General features: G+C 40.2%; 1 protein-coding gene across 2 annotated transcripts in view; it reads right to left on the bottom strand.

The window, feature by feature from the left end:
• The window catches only part of PFD5 (prefoldin 5), a 128,172-nt gene extending 110,641 nt beyond the window's left edge, over window positions 1–17,531 (bottom strand). The window contains exons 1-2 of one of the 2 annotated variants that reach the window (XM_089396135.1): window positions 17,092–17,531; window positions 16,781–16,884 (exon numbers count right to left, since the gene is read on the bottom strand). In XM_089396135.1, the coding sequence (XP_089252261.1) occupies window positions 16,781–16,884; window positions 17,092–17,290 (303 nt within the window). In that variant the 5' untranslated portion in view covers window positions 17,291–17,531. The remainder of the gene's footprint in view (window positions 1–16,780; window positions 16,885–17,091) is intronic. The other variant, XM_089396134.1, reaches the window with a different exon arrangement.
• Window positions 17,532–19,970: the final 2,439 nt, after the last annotated feature.

Below are 19,970 nucleotides of genomic sequence, written 5' to 3'. Positions count from 1 at the left end.
GAACGAATCATCTTGTTCCACAATCGCCATGGAGAACACATCATCCAGGCCCACAAGAGAACTAATCATCCTGTTCCATAGTCGCCACGGAGAACGAATCATCTTGTTTAGCACGCGCTCCCAGGGGAGGGTGAGTCACCCTGTGGTCGTATGTTGCTTCAGTAAGAACCCCAAGCCCTCAGAGCTCCCAGAGCTTAATGTATGCAACATGCAGGATCCTTTTACAAGGGTCTCTTGACGACTCCAAGTCGTTCCGGAAGATCATAGATTTCATCTTTCCACGGGGCTTTGACAAAATGACAGTGACCTGTACATCAGTCTCAACGCGATGGAGCCTCCCTTGCTCATCGACTCACCATATCCCAGATAAGGTAGTATCTGATGTCTATCTGCTGGAGCAATCATCGAATACGGGATTCCTCAATAATTGAATCCTACCTCTGGTTGTCACAGAGAATCACAGTGGTATTCATCATGTGTAAAAACAGCTCACTGAAGAGCTTCCTCAACCAGGCAGCTTCATACGAGGTCATACTCGTAGTTATGTATCTGGTCTCGGCGGTGCTTATAACAACCAACTTCTGCTTCCTGCTCATCCATGATATCGAAGTAGAATCCAAAGAGAACCAGCACTGAGAAGTGCTCTAGTGATCCTCCACACTGCCTGCCCAGTCAACATTCGAATAATCATGCAGTTTCATATTTCCGATAGTGTATCTCAACCCATCAGAGATTGTGCCCCGAAGATATCTCAGAAGATTCTTGGCACCAATCCAGTGAGGCTCAACCAAATATGAGCTCACCATGCTAACTGCAAAACATATGTCTGGACGGAAGTTCACCAAGAACATCAACGCGAATGAGTTTATGAAACTCAGAGGCATTTCCCAAATCTGGTCCGACATCACTACCATATAACTTCTGAAAGTTAAGATCTTTGAGGTAGTCACAGGCATGCAATTTATTATTTCACATCTGGAATCCAACTCCCTCTTACTTCTGCAAATGAGAGGGTCCGCACTTGTCAGAAATAGGTCGTCCTCATAAGGTGCTGGTATGAGAGGTCTATCATCCACAACCTTTAGGGTAATGGTTTGGATCGGTTTCATTGCTAGTGAATCTCAGCTTCATCTGACAGCTATCAATCCTCTCATACTATGCCCGAGGAGTTTTGCTTCAAGCCATAGTGGGCTTTCTTCCACCTGTATACATGAGATTCCCGATCATGAATCTCAAACTCCTCCGGTTGTTCCAATCCTGTGGACCTGCTACATGAGGGGAATAGTCCCCTTGTAAGATTTTCCTTCGGTACATATCAGACATGTACTTCCATGCTCCTTTTGAATTCAGGCATCCCTGCCACCATCTGACTCATAGACCTTCCGTGCTATGTGTCAATGGACATGGTCCCTAGTGGACTTCCAGCAACTTGATACAACCCTGAACTCAAAAACATCTATGAAAATTCTATTTTCAAACACGTAACTTTCCATCGATGAGTGCCACCCTGAAACCTTTGACTTCCATTGCTGAAATGGACACCAGGTTCTTCTTGCGATCAGGTACATAAAAGAGATTTAGTAAGTGAATCAAGTTACCCTCATTCAATTGAGGGGTAACATTCCCTACACCCTTTTCGGGATAGGTGGCATCGGCTCCAAGTATAATCCCACGATTGTTTCCATCTCACCCATCTATCCGATGAAGTGCCTTGAAGCACTACAATCAGGGCCAGTACAAGATAATTCTTCTTTATCTTATCAGAAACAACATTTGATTCTTCATACCTGGGGTTCCTTGCTTTCTTTGAAGAGTCGACCATTTCCTTGATGACCAGCATTACCCGTCATTCCTTTGATCATTGAGGATGTCCCTGGAACAATTGTTATCTTCATCAAGATATGTGTCTCTGCCATTCGAACACTCCTTCGCATAATGGCCGAACTTATTGCAACCAAGGCATCCGCCTTTCCTTCCACCCTTAGATCTGAACTTCCCAATGAAGTGATCTTTAGGTAGGCCATCAGAAACTTCCGCTGCGCCATTCTGATAATATACTCTGCTTCGACTTCACCCTTGGTGAATTTAAAGAGGGATGAGGAATCCATCGATCCTTTTGTCCTTTCCCAACTATCTTAGGTGATTGCTCTTTCACTCTTGCTTGGGCATTGTCTTCACCTCACCTCTGATACCATGTTAATTTTAGGTATGTTCTATGCTATAGCAATTTATTTTAATTTTCCAATATCTTTTCCAGATTAGCAATCACATCAGCATTAAAGTAAACTGCAGATAGAACATAAATATAAATCACAGAAGACAAGCCAAGACAAGAGGACACAAGATGTGGCGCCAGCCAGGGACAAACCCCAATGTGGGGAAACCCTTGATCAATTCTTCTTTTATGTTCTTCAAAGTTCAGCAGAGAAAGAGAGAGAGATAGTACATTTACAATAGAAGTCAACATTTTGACTTTTGATATCAGCATGAGATCAGTTGAAGACATATTGCTTCAACTGATTCTCCAAGGTGACTGCTTCACCTATCGTAGTGTTGCATTTCGTCCATTTGCGACACTTTACCGTGTAGCACCAAGTTGTACCATCACAGTGTTGGACCTTGATGACTGAGCTGCTCTCTGCTCTCATCATCATCATGCTAACCTTTACTGACATGCCCTACATTCATCATCATGCTGTCCATTATGTTGCATCTTCCATCATCATGCAACCCTATGACTGAGCTGCTCTCATCTGCTCTTATCATCATCATGTTGACCTTTACTAACATGCCCTACATTCATCATCATGCTGTCTTATTCATTATTTTGTTGCCCATGCCCATCATGATCAGAGACTGATCATCCTTATCATTCTCATTATGTTGAGACTGTAACCATCATTACTACTTATGATCCTTGTCATTGTGACTACATATTTAATACTTCACGTCACTGCTGTACAAGATGTATGTCACCGAGATCTATATACCGATCTTCTTCATCCAACCAAACCGAGTTGTTGTGATCATACATCAAGACTGCTGCAAGTATGCCTAGGGTTAGCATACATAGGTATGCGGAGCTTCATGAATGATCTACGGCTAGAGCAGTTATCACTGCGGCTACTTCCAATGCTTAACTGCGGTTTTCATGCCTTAGTCCAATACATGACTGCGGCGTCATGACTTGACAGCGGCTTCATGCCTTGACTGCGTCTTCATGCCTGCTTCCGAAATCTGAACATGACTACACCTAATACCCTAGCCGAGGTGCAGTCATACCTTAATACGAACCTGATCATCCATGCACAAGTTTCCATGCGCGAGTTCTATGCTTCTATGGCTACATGAACAGGTCTCCTTGCTGCGTATTAGGTGTCTCTATTTACTGCGTTTAGGGTTGTTTGGACAGTGCCTCCATTAACTATGTATGGATGTGTCTATGACCTGCATATATGTGACTACATGAACTGCGTATGGATGTCTCCATGAACAGCGTGTAAGGAGTCTCTATGCCCTGCGTATAACTGTGGTAGGGCTCCTTCCAACTGTGACTTCACCATGAACAGCATATAAGGTTTCCATAACTGTGTAAGAGTCTTCATTGACTGCGTGTAAATGACTGCGTTGGATTAGGGCATCATCTGCAGCTAGGGCATCATACTAGGCCAGCGTATTCTTTAGTGTCTCTCCTTCTCCAAAAACCCAAGACGTGGAAAGGAGATCACATTAAGAGGATATCAAAATGACTTCAAGTCCTCTTCTATTTATACTAAAACGTAGATGATGAATAGACATGTCTATTCGACTTCTGAGCCTACTCAAGTTGTTGGCCGACTTGACAATTTGTCTTATAACATAATAAATTCATAACTCCATGAATACCTATTGGAATCAGATGATCTTTAGATCGATCCTACACCTCTCGATGAGAGGGATCCAATAAAATTATCAGCTGCCATAAATAAGATGACCCACATGGAGTTTGGCCCTAGTTGCCAATTTTAACAGTTGGCCTTGGTTTAGGCCAATGGTAGAGTCAGTTGCCATCTTAGGGGTGTGATCACTAACCTTTTCAAATTCAGGGAGAATGCTAGTTCTAACAGGTGATGGAGTTCGTTCTCCCTTTCTTGCAGCATCTCTAGTTATAGGAGGAATGTTGTCACCTTCAAGCAAACTAGGGTTTTGGACAATGAATGGAGTAGTCAGAGGAATATTTGAAATGTAGTTTATGAATCAATTCCTCAATGATTCACTAGGGAGGCAGTCCTGCTTCCTCCCCTGCAACGACGCCAAAATGTTACTACTCAAACTAGCAAGGGTCCTAGGAGGGGATCCTATAGAGCAACTATTAGGTCAAGGGGCAACAATGGAGCGATAACCCAATGTCACCTCAACTAAAGCTCCCTGCTCTTTTCGGACTTTCACCAATGGGAGGAGACTCGGTATAAGAGAAATCATAAAGATGAATGGATCAATGATGGGGTAAGGAGTGATTCCTAAAGCCAATTCAATAGAGAGACTCAATTAAATAGCTTACTTGCTTGAGAAGCGAGGTGATAGGCTCATTAGGAAGGGCTAAGAGGATACTTGAGTCTAGGTTTAGGGGATATGCCTTGACAAGAGGTTTCCTAGACTTAAGGATCCTGATGAAGAAATGGCTTCTAGGGAATCCTTGTGGATATTGGGCTGTAGATTTGTGGGACCACAGTGAAGCCAAGTGGACCCAAACTAGGTCAAGGGTATGGAGTTAACCACTCAAGTATGGTCTTGACCTAATTGGGGAGGGGAATAGGATCAAAGGACTAGTTTTCTTTGAGAGTTGAATGCAATGATCCAAATGAGGACACTAACCCAAATCAACCTAGGCGGAGAATTGGTCTTGCGGCTAGGGCTTGCTATATCTCGGGATTTCACCGTCAGAATTGCTTGAAACTTGAAGGACCCCTAGAGCAAACCTCAACGGAGTAGTGGACCAAAAATTGAGTTGTTTGGATGGCTAGAAAAGAATTTGATTGATGCCCTAGATGACCTATTAAGTCTAGGCCTAGAAGGAGAGGAGAAAGGCAAGAAAAATAATCTTTTAAAGTGACGACTAGTAGTTGGACCAGTGGCTTGCCTTTGGGAGAGATGGAGTCATGGTAAATTTGTGATTTGGAGAGACTATACCCACTCAAGGAGATCTGTAGGCAACTTCGCATGGCAATTAGGGCATGAGAGCAGCTGCCAGAAGACTTTATACTTCGATGTGCAAGAATTGATGACTTATCAAGGTGAATTCAATGAAGATTAACCTCTAGGAACATTCATTCATCATACATGACATATGTAATATATGCAACACTATAATAGATCAAAAATTCCACGATTTTGCATAAATTAGAGGTAATTTTAGACCTAGAGAGCGAAAATCCCAGCAACATTCATGTGACAAGATAAAATTAAAGAATAGCCATGAAAAGAGCACTTACATGTACAATGAGTATATCCAATCATCAAATAAAGACAAATTTGAAGCTCCAATATCAAGAGAATAGTATTCGAACATCAAAATTCATCAATGAAACCAAACTTGTCCTACAAAAGGGAATGTGAAATTCTCACGAGCTACTAAACCCCAAACAAGTGATGATGAGAGGAATGAATGGGCCTCTCATAAAGAGTTTGATTTGCCTAATTAGGCCTAATTAAGCCCCAAATAATAAAACAATGTGCAATAATAACATTCCTTGGTGACAAGCCCACCAAGATAGTTCAATAACATAAAGATAAGCCTCTCAAGAGGGAAAAATAATGAACATAATGAGTCGTTGGGCCATTGAGAAGGCCTGATGAAGTCCAAAGCGTGCCATGGCAAGAGAATGGACTTCAAACATAATGGACAAGGGGTTGGCCCCTTGGTATCCAAGTCAATCATTTGTGGTGTCCCCTAGTGGGTGTGGGGGCACCATGACATCCTCATGGACCTCCAAGTGGATCGATAATGCCTGTAAACCATCTATAAGGGCAAGTATGATAACATAAGCCCTCCCCTTGTCTCTTGCAGTGAGACACATCCTCATCTGGAACCTGGACCCTCTGCCTAGTGTGTGGTACAAGTGTGAAGTCGGTTGGGCATGGTGATCCAGGTGCATCATCTTCATCCAAAAAGGTGGAACACAAGCAATCACTGAACAATAATGGGGATTTGTGAATACACTCTGCTATGGTGGAGGCCCATGGCTCTCAACGCTCACCCTACAAATCCCAATGTGGCCCTCTGGAGGGATTGGACCCCGTACAGGGTGACCAAATCCCAAATGGAGACCCACCTGCAATCCTGCATAAGATCCAATGCTTCCCCTTGTCCTCCAATACAACAAATCATTAGAATAATCAAGTAAAAGAGCTTACAAATCATGGAATCAATTGGGCACTTCATGGTGGGATGCCCTTCCATAGTGGGTTTTGGCATGTACAAGTGTCTCCAAGCTTAATACGGGGATTAACCAAATAACTTATTAGGTGGTTTCAGCATTTAAAGGGGGGTGACATGTCCATGGTACATCCATCAAGTGGTAAGTGGCAAGTGATATAATGATAGTATTTAGTGGGGATCAAGGGAAAGCTCCAAGCCACATGCCATGGTACAAGGGTAGTTGTAATAAGGGAAGCCCACACTTGGGTATATGAGTGTAGGAGGGAGCAAATCATGGTACATGAGTTACCCCGGCCTTTGTTTTTCCAGTCTTTTCCATATGCCTTTTGCTTTTGATTGATTTTTTCTCATAACTGCTCAAGGCTCCAAGGGATGAGAGCATGATGTGAGGGATATAGCATACCCCTTTTGAGGTGGGGCGATTCATTGCCCACTAGGGGTTGGGACTATCATGGGTTCCTTGATGTGGAGGGGGCTCATTTAGGACCCATAGGAACCAAAGTGATGGCCATAGATAAGGGGTAGAGCTCATGTTTGGCTTTTGCCCATGTGCTGAATTTGTATGTCCCGACCATCTTTTGCATTTTGTGGTATATTTCCAATTGAGAGTGGCCCAATTATGCTTTTTCTTTTCTTTTAGTTGCATCAACCTTTGGGGCATCGTTCTAGGCCTGACCCAAATTATCAACAAGGGGAGGGGGAGGCTAACCCTTTGTGGACCCAGTGGACAAATATGGACCCAGATGGGAAAAGTGATGAAATGGGGTGAAAGTGAGTGGAGGGGAGTGATGTATATGGTGTCGAGGAGCGGGACCACGCAACCAAAATCAGGATTTCTCATGTAGTGCCAACCCTAAGGCTAATAACCTGTAAAGGAGATACCACGAGACTAGGACCATCAAATCGAGCAAAGGAGATAAGAGTACAGACCTAACCCACTCTTTCCACCGAATCTCTCAACCAATCCATGCCCAAAAGTGTCCATGACAAATAAACAAAATTACTCAACTAAACCAATGAAAAGTCATACCTTTGGGGCCGGGAGGCCCACCTTCAAACATATGATCATAACAGATTGGCGAGGGACCACATGGCTGGCTTAGGTGACAAAGATAGTGGCACATCGAGCTATCTAGTGGCTGCAAGGGGTTGTTGGTTGTCGACTGAGGACAATCTAGGAGAAAGTTTTCTCCTATGCATACTACCCACAGGTAGTGGGTAACAGTGTCCAAAACTCGACTCCTCGATCAGACCTTTGTCTACCTCAAATCTGCTATATTGCCCCTCAAAATAGGGCTCGATCTACCTGATCTAGTTGCCTTCATTGCTAAACTTCGGCTAGGGCAATCTTCACAAATCTTCTAATTCGACGTTTCCCTCTTGGACAAATCTCCCAAACTAGTCAAACAATTTTGGCCTCCACAAATTTGTCCTCCTTTAGGCTAAGGCTTTCCTTCTAAAGTTAATCTTCAATGGTTGCTCCTTTAACAAGGCTCTGATACCATGTTGAATTTTCTACAAGATGAACAGTAGAAACCAATTTTCTAATCTAATAATTACTACCTAATGATCTTTAATAATTTATCATTATGCAATTGATATCATTGAGCAATTATACACAGAAAATCTCAACAGCAATGCAACGAAAAAGATAAGATCATAAAGAGGAAGCCATGCACAATAGAGACAACAAAATTTTCCATGGGAAAACCCAAAAACTCTTCTTCTAGGAGATATTTTCTTCAGCAAGGTTTACAACAAATCCAGATTGTCTAGCCAAAAATCCAAGTCCAAACTTCTGCCAAATTCGTCCTCTATCTACTCCCATGTGTGGCTAATATAGAAGAGAGATGATGATGAGTGAGTGATCAAATGAAGTGTCACATCATCTATATATATACAAGTCAAAAGGGTGCATTTACCCCAAGGGGCACACCCTTTCATGGTGGGGCCAACTTGTCCCTTTTGAGCCTAAATGAATCCCAAAAATAAAATTTATTTTATTTTAATTTTGATAATTTTTCTAGGCCGACTGTGAAGGCCTCTTGGCGGGAGTACCTCCCAATGCTACACAAAAATCATCACTTTACCTATGGTTAATCTTTTTTAAGGTGGGTACTGCTATCTCCTCTCTATTATAGGATGTTTCTTTTGACATTTCTTCAAAGGGACAGTTCAATACCACTCACCTAGTAGATGCACAATATGGCATGGATATATCTTTCTGACCTCTTTCATTGGAGGAGCAGGTCATTGTTAGTTGTTTCCAACATAAGTCAATCAGTAGCCACATTCGTCATTTGTATATAGAATGTCTCTCCTAACACTTCTTCAAATGAATAATTCAATAGTATCACTCTCCTAGTAGATGAACAGTATGGCAATGATATGTCTCCCCACCCTACTCCATTGGATGAGGAGGTCGGTGACAGTTTTTTCTAGCAGTTGAGCAGATCAACAGTTGCATTCTTCAATTCTATATAGGTTGTTTCTTCCAATAATCCTTCACTAGATAAGCAATTGAGCAGTACCACTCTCTCAATAGGTGCATAGTATGACGGGATATGTCTTCCGACCCTCCTCCATTGGATGGGCAGGTCAACGACAATTTTCTCCAACAGATAAGGATTTTTGTGGTAGCATTCTTTCAACTTAGTGTGTTTACTTTTGTATTGAGTTAGGTCATCATATACCCACTCCTTCTTACTTCAGTACAGAAGTTCTTCTTCCAGTTACAATATGAATATACCCTTTAACTATACTCTATCTTGTTCTTATGGCTCCTTTCATCACTTCCTTATCGGATGGCACTTGCTCAAGAGTTGGGCAGTTCTCTCATGATGGTAGGATCTTCATATACCCATCCATGCATTTATTTGAGTTGGGTCATCTCATACGCACTTTCCTTTATGTTTCAGCTATGGCTGCATCTCCACCGAGCTGAGTATGCCCACTACTCCTCTACTTTATCATCCCTATTCACGTCCACATGCTAAGATTAACGGGGGTTGTTGCAATGACAATAATACTCTCATTAGGTCATTTATGGTTAAGTGTCCTCATTAATTGGTTATGGCTTAAGAGCCAACCTAGTCAACATTATTTTACATTACATTTGATGAATAAAGATAGCTTGAACATTTAGGTCAGCCCATAACCCCCTAAAGGAGGAAGACACCATACCTCATGAGTTTGTGTATAAATACACAACTCATGCCTCATTTCTATCATCTTGTATTAATCTTGTGATGGATTTGTGAGCCTATGGGCATGATTCTTTAGCTTATGGGAACCATATCTCTCTTGTTCATAGGTTCTCTCTCTCTCTCTCACGCACACACACATGCTCCTATTGATATTGTCTACTCAGATTAGTGTTCTGCTTGGCTAGATTAGAGTTTGCTGAAGTTTTCACTGCAGATCTATGATGTCGTCACAACACAAGATAGACATCACCAAACAAAGATATCAACTTCAGACTTTTATCAAATTTCTACGGTATAAAATTTTAGCCACCAATACATTTGTCCAAAATGGGGCCGAAGTTAAGGCTTTCTAGAATTTGGGGTTCTTTGACTTTGATAATATGGAGTACTTCAAACTAAAAAAAAACTTTTCTTCCGTTTCAAAAACAAAGTTAGCAGGTTTGCACACTAACTGCCAACGAATGAGAAGCAGACACAAAAAGCAGGTTCACACCTGCAGTGAAAATATTACATAGGAAGCAACCCAAAACCATAACGAGAACCCCAGGACATGACCCATATTTTTTGTTAGAAGAAACACAAAAGGAGAAAAACTAAGAATAAACCTAACCTTAACCCACACCTTGCTTATTTTTTATTTTTGCAAAAATACTACTTATGTTAATCAGAAATAATATGTACAGACCAAGGAGAGTATGTACAAGTAGAAGGTAGAATGTACAATCAGTAAGGCATCTTCCTTATGAGGTGACTTAAACCTTGAATAATCATATCCCAAAGTGAAAAGGAAAATGATAAAAGAACAAGAAAATGTGAAAAAATCAGCTAAAAATGGCGATAGCAAGAACAAATCAAAACAGGAAAAGCAGAATCCAGAAAGCAATGAACAAACAAAAGAAAGCAGTGAAAAAAAGGGAAAATATCAAGATAGAATTTAGAATGTTGAAGCAGATAAACAGATATCTTCACTTAAGAGAAAGGAAAAAACTAGTGAGACAAAGACAACAAAATAAGAGGAAAGACAAGGAGAGCATAAGTCTAGGCAAATTGGACTGTAATGAGTAACATGTCTATTTTTATGGCCCGTGGGCCCTATATTAAGGCCCTAATAATGAATGTTTACTGGGGCTTTAATATATGGCCCAAGGTGTTTTTATTATTTTTAAGGTGCGCAGTTCATAACATCTATTTAGTTTGAAGACATATTTACATTGAATTTTAAAATTGATAAAACTCTTTCAATTCTCACTCAAGTTTCTTTTTGCCAATCTGAGCTTTTTTTAAATGTTGAATTCTGCAAGTTAAGCCAAACAACTTCATTTCAATCTTATTACAGTATCAGAAAATGAGCTTCATGTTAGAGAAAATCCTAACGTGTCACACTGGGCCATCTGCTTCAAAAATATTGTAAACAGGATCAGAAAGGAGATTCATTAACATATCCACTGCCTAAAAACAAACCTTTCCAAAGCAACTAAGAAAAAGGTGTGAGGTGCCAGGTTGTTAATTGGATATTCTTAACAAATAGTGAAACTTAAGACCATTAATAAAACAAAATTGCACAGTTGAGAAGCAACGCAATGTCAGCTAAAAGTTCTCTACATGATAGTGTTGACATGCAAAAGGTGGGTTAACTGTGGGGGATGCGTTTAAACTCTAAACTTTATAATAAACATGCTTTTCCATGAGTTCTCATGTGCCACAGACAATGAGGAGAGATATAAAGATTACTAGTTTCCCTGCTTTATAGGATAATTAGATGCTATCTTACCTTTGGGGCAAGGTTTTCTTTGCATGTGAAATCCCCTTCATTTGACCTTCTCTACATATGTTCAACAAAGGGTTTCTGGCTATTAATCTAGATTGGAATTGGGACAGAAGTAAGGGATAGGAAGGAATTAACCAACTATGCTAAAAAAAGCTAAAAGTGCTTGGTTAGAGATTAGTTAAGTACAACCCAGAGCTAACAACTCATAGAGGAACCAACTCGAACAGGTGCAAGCAATACTATATGAGAAACTACGTAGAATCACTGTGTTAAATAGAATGCATGAGATTGGAAGTTAGCATTCCAAATAAGAAATTCTGAGAGAATTGATAGTTGTTCTGTTGCAATATATGATTAAGAAACTAGAAATTGTCATCTGACAAATAAAAATGTAGTGTCCATAAAAATGACTAATTTAATAAGACAATTGAATGTCTGAGAGAAGAATAAATAAAGAAAGTTGTTGAAGAGGTATGGGGGATGTGATGTTATCTAGGGGACTACAGATATTACCTCTCTTTGTAAAATATGGATATGACAAATTTCACAAAAGGCCAAATACAGTAGAGATGGGAAATGACACACAAATGGCACAAGCACACACACATATATCCATTTAGCTAGCTCAAGTGGTTGAGTGCTTTGAGCTTCATACAAAATGTCTTGAGGTCAATCACCCATGCATGTTGTTTCAGCTGCTCATTTGAACATGCTTGATTGATTACTGACACTTGTGATTTTTTGAATGTACTCACTGAATGTGATGATTTGTGAAAAAGGGAAAGGGTGTCAAACACTGTCGAAAATGCACCCAAGATACAAATGACACGTTCAATCTTGATGACTCAGTTGAAGACTTACTTGACTTAATGTATTCACTTTAACAATTCAAATTAGGGTGTCAGTTACAACCGAGAATGCACCCGTACAATTCAGTTAAAAAATGTTTATGCTCACTTGGCATTCAAGAGAGGAAGCCATGATGGATCCCTGAGGGCTCATGAAGGAAGCATGTGTACGGAATGATAACTGCACTCTGTTGCACCGTGTGCAGGGTACGATTAGTACGAAAAGAGCAGCTCTTATCGAGGATCCGAGTGTGAAACAAGGTCACATGAAAACTGCAATTGGATCTGCGATCCAATATAGTTTTGGTTAATTCCAATGAGGAGATTTTCAGAGAATCCGGTGGAGCTGTGCTACAACAAAAGAATGATGTCCCAGCATCAAATTCTGATGATAAATCAAATCACCGCTCTGATACCAATTGAAGATCTCTCTGATACCACATGAAGAAACTTAACACACACATGAAGGAAACTTAATAAAATACACACTCAGAAACATAGAAACCAGACATGGTGGAAAAGGCAGAGAGACATCATGTGGTCTCTCATGCTCATGTAATTCTCTCTTTTTCAAATAATTTAATAATACATTTAAATACATGAGCAAGTGGTCTTAAGATAGTGCGTTTATCTTGGACCAACTTGGTTGAGACAATTTCTCAACTACATACTAACTTAGGAGAACTAATTGGAGAGAATATCTCCTCCTAACTAAAGTCCTTAGTTCCTTAGTTTGAGAAACTAACTCTCATGATTTAATTTAATTAATTATTTTATTTGGATTTATAATTGTTTTTAAGAGAGTGAGGCTAACATGCCTCACTTGACATCAGTACCGAGTCAAGGGCCATAATCAATGTAAACGGTTTTACACTAGCTACCATCACAAATTACAGCTAAATGCCGAATTACGGTTTCCTATAAGCTTTTCCTTGAAAAAATATATATATAGCCTAGTGGGCTAGCTTGAGTGGTTGAGTTATTTAGGCTTCATGCAAGAGGTCTCCAAGTCAATCCCACGGGCTGTATGCCTCTGTTGTGCCCCTCATTTCATATCCCATTCAGGTTAAACATCATAATCAATGTCAACGGGTTTACACTGAGTACCATTTGTTGCCTCGTAAAAATGCCTATTTCATTTTGCTTTTTCATGGGCCATTCTTCTCTCACAACACAATAGATCCTTGGAGTCCAATAGCAGTTTGATGGGAAGCCTTGTTCCTAAGTCAACCCACGATCAGAGCGGTGACTAATCCAACAAACAAGCACTAAACATAAATGCCCTACAATATTAGGGCCCTAGGGTATGATTTATGGTAATTTAAGGAACCAAATACTGTGAAAAGTAGGAACACTTCACATGTGGCAAGGAAGAGAGCTAATGGAGGAACACCCTAGCTTGGAGCATTGTTTTGTTCAAAGGAGAAGGAATGCCCTAGCTTGGAGCAATATTTTGTTCAAAAGAAGAAGGAATGCCCTAGCTTGGAGCACTATTTTGGATAAAGGAAATCACTTCAAGACAAACACTCCATTTTAAGGGAGCACTGTGACAGCTTGGCCATGAATCTATCCCTTGCAAAAGGGATTTTGGAGCAAATGGGGCCTTAAAATCATTGTAAAGCAAATTTAAGGAGCATTACACATTTTTTTTTTGACACATGGTGAATCGGTAACTGCCAGGCCTAATCTATGGGAGACCCAGGACCAATCCTCGTAGCTGCCTCTATAACACCAAGGGTACATCCAACTAAGATCCTATGATTTTAGCAAGAGCAGACTCAACGTGCCACCAAGGCGGTGGTGGGGAATCTATTCCTTTAGCTGCCACCACAGCAGGTCAGTGTACTCAATGAGATTTGAACCACAGTCTCTTGAGCTTCGCCCAAGTAGACTTACCATCAAACCACATTATCCGAGGTGCATTCCACATCTTGGAGGAAAGTTCCACCATTAAGACATTCGGAGCAAGGACACTTGGTTCGAGGCATGTTCTACATATTTGGAGGAAAGTCCTGTGCATGAGGAAGCACCGTGTGGTATGGTTAACATGGTCTAAGCCCCTAAGCAAATAAAACTGCATACTCAAAAGAATTAGGATAATGACATGTGTCCTTCACAGACAGCAGCCTAGAAGAAGCAGAGAGTTGAACCAATCTAAAGGGAGGATGATCTGGGAGTAGGCAACCCAATAAGAAAGAATCTTCCAGGATGCCCAAAATAGGACACATGGGTTCATATAAAGAACCCAACTGCACGATGCCAACAGACCATTTCATACTTCATAGGAAAGCATGTACTCTCTTGGACCAGCAGAAATTACTATTAGGGGCAATTCCATCTAAGCAGGGAGAATATTATGAGAATCTGTAAGCGCTTATAATTATTTTGCTGCATGTAATTGATCTGACAACCTGTAATTATTATCTGTATGTAATTCCCCTGACAGTCTGAGTCCTGACACCTGCATGCAACTGATGCCCAGTACACTTTTGGCATCATTACTCTATTAATGAAGAGTGTAGCACGTATGGTTCAGCAATTTTTCTAAACTTTCTTCCATTTTCTCTCTTTGGTCTCTGCTTTCCACTTGTGTTCACATATCAAGTGGGGATAGGTAACCCCTTTGTCAAAAGAACAAAACAATGTTGCACTTGTTTTGGTTCTGCACCTCAGACAAGTTAACCTGAGCTTGGTCAGCCACTCCCATCCTTAAATCGCACTTAAATTGGGCAGCAGCCCTATAACAAGTCACCAAAACTTATAGGTATTCCTCGTGTCCCCTTCATCAAGAGAAGGAAACACTGTTAGACTTATTTTGGTTCTACCCCTGAGTCAATTTACCTCAGACAAACCCATGGTTCAACAGCAACCCTATTAAAAGACACCAAAACCATAGTCTACTCCCTTTCAATTTTCACACTTCCCTGCCAAAAGCTTATAGTGGAAACTCACTTTTGTATTTGGTAACTCCATAATTCTGTGATTTATGGTGGGATCTCCCCAGTTAGATTTCAATTTTTATTTAAAAAGCATGCAATTCACCCAAGTTTTCTTCAGACGTGTGCACAGGCAAACAAAGTCAAGCCAGACCTACCCATTTGATTGGGTTTTTGGAGCTCTAGGGATCTGCTGCATGTACTACCAGCAGATAACGCCCTTCACAAACAGCAGCCGAGAAGAAGCAGAGAGTTGAACTGATCTAACAGGGAAGATGATCTGGGAGCAGGCAAGCCAATAAGAAAGAACCCACCAGGATACCAAAAATGGGGTCAGATCTACTAGAAGACAATCCACAGTGGCAAGGCCAGAGCAAGAACAAAACATAGCAGAAGCGGTCGATGTCCTCTATGGGGAGGCAATCCAAGCGAAGAAGGCAGTTGGGGTACAAGCACTGTCAGAATCATTGTGGCAGGGAAGGAAATGGACCTACCAGTTGTAAAGAGCTATGACCTGGATACTTTAAATGATTATGTTTTTATTTCAGGACTGATTTTTGCCATTTCAGGGCTTATATTCGTAGTGACTCATTTTGATTTTACTTTCGGCTTAGCCCTGCTTTTGAAGCTTGTCATGTAGGTACGGTAACTTGTTTGTATTTGTAGCTCCAGCAGACTAATGATTTGAGACATTGACTGCAAGGTTGGCCCGTTGGTTTATCCAGGGTAGAAATTTTACCATCTCCACCACAGTCGGGGAGGTTTTGATGTCGTATGTGGATAATTTCATGTTATCACAATACAACCACCAATGAGGAATGTTCCTTATCAATCCAATGTACCATTCAATCTGGAAACCTTTGGCTAAGCAGACACGGACAGGCAGGGTTTGCTTCCTCTTATCACAATATGATGACCAATAGGGTCTGTTCCCTATCAATCTGGTGTAACGTTCAGTTTGGAAACCTTTGACTAAACAGTCACAGGTAGCAGGATTCTATTCCCATCAAATTTAACCAAAACACTCAACTGATCCCAAACACAAATACAAGCACAAGGAACCCACAAGGAAGCATGTTGCTGGTGAGATTTGAACGTGGTAGGGCAATAACAACGCCCCACATTCACCAACCCAACAAGCCCAGTTGACATATGTGGTTAATTTTTTCAATCAACAGAAACACAAGAAAAAAGAAGAAGAAAAACACTCAAGTTCATCTTCCATGCAAAGATCATGGGCATTATATATTTAAATGGCATTATGTATCCATCGCCATTGATTGCCAATACAGGTTCATAGACCGTTTCGTGGTAAATAATAGATAACTGAGGATGGAACTTTGCATTTTAACTAAATTACAACAGAAAGCTGCATCTGATACTTTCCTTTTATATATTGAATTTCTTTTGGTTATATATTATTACTACAATGGCCTTCATCATTTCCAGTCTCCCTTCAAAACTGAGGAAACTTATAATATGAAGATTAAGACTAGTGGCATATCAAGTAAAATGTAGCCATTACTAAAAATAGACCAAAGTAAGTCCAGAAATAAAACATAAACCCCAAAAAAAAGGCTAAAGGGAGGAATGACTGTGAGTACCTCCACATAATATCCAGTGCCTATATCAATGAGTACTTTGTGGGCATCATCTAGAGTCCCAGGAACATACAATGATGCCGTCAGAGGGACCAACATCTGTTTTCCTGCAACAGAAAGCATTTCAATAAATGGAGTTAAAAAGAATTATTGTTGTGTATTCATATAGAATTCTCATACAGCATTCAAACCAGTCGAATCCCTTTGAATTCATCGAGTAGAAGTGGGTGTAAAGCATAAGATCAAAATGGGCATAAGATGATGTCCTAAAATAAGAAGCTAGGAGAAAAATGCTCAGGATATGTAGGAAAAACCAGCAGGGTGGACAGATAGATTGTGGAGAGCCTTGGAAGCCATTTCATAGCGAACAGCAGCAGTTCTGATGCGGTTGAGAGAGTCCTGAAGAAGACCCACTTCTCCATCCACCTGCTCCTTCACCTGCCTCACCTGCTCCACCGTCAGCTTGTTCAATTCCTCTTCGATCGCTACCCTCCCCTGATCTGAAGAAGCCATCCCTGATTGCCTTTGATCGCTGGAGTGGAGCCCTTGCTTCTGCTGTTAAAGATGACCTCAAATAAAGACTAGTTTGCCTGCACCCTTTGGGGCTCTCCTCTGCAAAAGCTAAACGTATTCTCTGTTTCCTTCAGGTATCACAGCAAAGTGGAAATGTTAATTATGAAATTACCAATATATGTGTCCATCCACTAATAACTCTGGTTAGTCTTTCTCATCCGGATTACTGTACAGAATAAGATCTCAACGTGGAATCTCTCTAGTCCGGATTACCAAACATGGATTCAACTTTGTATTTATAAAAAAAAAAATTGATTTTTGGATGGGTTCAATTTGTTGTTCATAAAGTTATTTGATAGAAATAGACCATATTTGATAGAAATTTCAAATTTTTTTATTATTTTATTATTATTATTAAGAATTATGAGTTTAAATGGTTTAAGTAGTAAAGTAATTTGAATTTTGCAAATAAAATAATTTAACTTTGTAATTCTTAAAAATTTCTATTAAATTTTGGCAAAAAAATTCCCAAAAATAAATCATTTTCTGAAATTAGTTCTATCAAAATTGAAATGGAATTGTTAATTGATGATGAAAATTATTTATTATATTTTTATTGTTTAAGAGGTTTAAGTAGTTTTTTCTTTTAATAAGGTAAGTGGTATTATGATTAAATTGTTTATTAATTGTAAAAAATAGTTATTAATAGCTATTATTTGAATGGATTGATGGGATTGATTCTTATTCAAAAAAAATTATGTTAAAATGATGTGGTATGTAAGAAGGTAGACTTTCACTCTTATTAAATGTTTAGTATATATGGCACACTAGTTGTTGGATATACTCTTGGTGTTATAATGACCACTGGTAGGTTTGATATTGGGTCTAGCCCAAATTACTCCAAAGAGTTATTGATTCACTACCGTAAAATAAATAAATGTTTTAGGTATTTTGATTACTTAAATTTTATTTTATTTTAATTTAAAGGAAGGTAAATAAACCTATTAAAATTGAGTTGTTAGTTAATAATGAAATTATTTATTAAATTTTTCATCGTTTAAAGGTTTTAAGTAATTTTCAACACTATTGCTAGTTGTTGTTTTTAGGGTTTCTCCAACACTATTTTTAACCTTATATTGACTCTCTCCCCTGACCTCCTCCTTTAGGCAATTTGGAAAGAGTGCAATAGAAGAATATTCAAAGGATTATCCATTCCCTCTGACTCCCTCTGGAATTCCTTTCTTTCGAATATCAAGGAGCTTGTTCTTTCCCTCTCTTAGTCTCCCCAAAGATTGGCAAGCCTCTTGTAGTGAAGCCAAAATCCTCTCCCCCCCCCCACCTCCTTCTTCCTCACCTTCTTCTTCCATCCCCCTCTCCATGTGAGCCCTTTAACCTAGCTTCCCCCATTGCCCTCCTTCCTTAAGCTAAACTTTGATGGGGCATCTAAAGGCAATCTTGGCCCTTTGGAATTTGGTGTATCATATGTGATCATGAAGGCCAATCCATCTATATATACTTTGGATCACTTGGAATCAATAGCAACAATGTGGCTAAGCTTATGGCCATCGCCTCTGGACTTGAAATTGCCCACTCCCAAGGAATGTCAAAGCTCCTCATGGAAGGTGATTGCCAGCTCATTGTGCATATGCTCCACATACTCTAGGATGGTATCCCAGTATACAAGGTCTCTATGAGCAGGTGCCTAGAATTGCTTTGTAGTCAAATCCCTGATCTAATTTCCAAAATCTTGGTGGTTATCCCTTCTCATGTCTAACGGTCTAGAAATAAAATTGTTTATCTACTATTTAGTTATGGTTTCCTTGACTCTTCCCCCCCCCCCCCCCCGGTATCCTCTAGCTAGAGCCTATTGTTGAACTCCCCTCTCAAAAATTCATGCTAACAATGTGTTCAAAGAGACCTCTCAACCTAGATGGGGTGTTTTTCAAGATAAAAGGAAGGGGTTGGGTTGTCGTTGACCCACCTTGCCAAAGGACTAGGAGACATCGCAGCACGCCCTTTTGACAATCATTAAATCTCTGGGTTGGAGCATGCTAGTCATAACATTGAGTTACATGCAATCAGCCTTCAATGGAATTTCAAGCATTATAAACATCAATTGATTTATCATTCCTACTCTCTACCAAGGGCAACATTTACCCATGGCCTCGACGCTTCTTTCCTGGTTTATTTTCTACATGGTTGCTCTAAATGGGGAATGTAATTCGCCCTTGGAAATAGTTGAGCTTTGTAGGATCCCTTATAGTAGCTTACTTGTGAAAAAAGTGGGGACATGTAGCATTTTCGTCTGTGATCAACTTTCGCCTGGTTCTTCGATGCTCGAGTTTAGGCAACAACACCTCCACCACCAGGACATACACTCTCTTTAGAGAAGCGTTATGTTTCTTACTCAATTGCAATTCAATGCAGGAAGTAATGTACTTTCCCATTTCTTTTTGCTTTCCCATTTGAACTTTATCCTCTTCTGCAAAATGCCATCATATTTGCAAGTCCCTCAACTTCGGACTTTCCATCTCCCATGGTCTCTTCCGTGTTTTTGCAATAGGCCCTTAGGAATTCCCCACTAGCTTTCTTCTCGACCCCTCGACCTCTTCATATTATTCTTTCTCTCTCTTGCCATGTATCATTCACCCATATTTTCTTCACCCTCTTTCATTTCTCC

The sequence above is a fragment of the Pinus tabuliformis genome, chromosome 1_2, assembly GCF_031772625.1.
Source record: "Pinus tabuliformis cultivar Carrire ecotype Pingquan chromosome 1_2, CPIR1, whole genome shotgun sequence".
NCBI lineage: Eukaryota > Viridiplantae > Streptophyta > Pinopsida > Pinales > Pinaceae > Pinus > Pinus tabuliformis.
The sequence above is the reverse complement of the archived record's forward strand: the minus strand, read 5'-3'. Positions and strand labels throughout refer to the sequence as shown.